General features: G+C 75.3%; 1 protein-coding gene across 1 annotated transcript in view; it reads right to left on the minus strand.

Annotated features, from left to right (window-relative positions):
* The window catches only part of ATP11A (ATPase phospholipid transporting 11A), a 118,312-nt gene extending 118,063 nt beyond the window's left edge, over positions 1 to 249 (minus strand). Inside the window, 1 exon segment of the mRNA XM_019610020.2 lies at positions 109 to 249. Coding sequence (XP_019465565.1) covers positions 109 to 147 — 39 coding nt within the window. The 5' untranslated portion in view covers positions 148 to 249.
* Positions 250 to 255: the final 6 nt, after the last annotated feature.

A 255-nucleotide genomic window follows, 5' to 3' on the forward strand; every position in this document is an offset into this window, starting at 1 on the left:
GCTCACACCGACGGCAGAGGGCCGCCCCGACCCCCACCGTGCCGCGCTCGGAAAGGGCGCCCCGGGGGGACTCCGTCGGAAGCTCCGTGGCCGTGCGGCGGTACTCACGTATCGGCTCACGAGGGTCCGGAGCAGGCTGCAATCCATGGCGGGCGGCCGGTCGCCGCTGCCCGACACTCAGGACCGCGCGGCCGGCTGCTCTCTGCTGCCGCCGGGCTGCCCGGCTTTCCTCGCGTGCCACATGCAGGGAGCCGC

This window comes from Meleagris gallopavo, chromosome 1, assembly GCF_000146605.3.
Source record: "Meleagris gallopavo isolate NT-WF06-2002-E0010 breed Aviagen turkey brand Nicholas breeding stock chromosome 1, Turkey_5.1, whole genome shotgun sequence".
Lineage (NCBI taxonomy): Eukaryota > Metazoa > Chordata > Aves > Galliformes > Phasianidae > Meleagris > Meleagris gallopavo.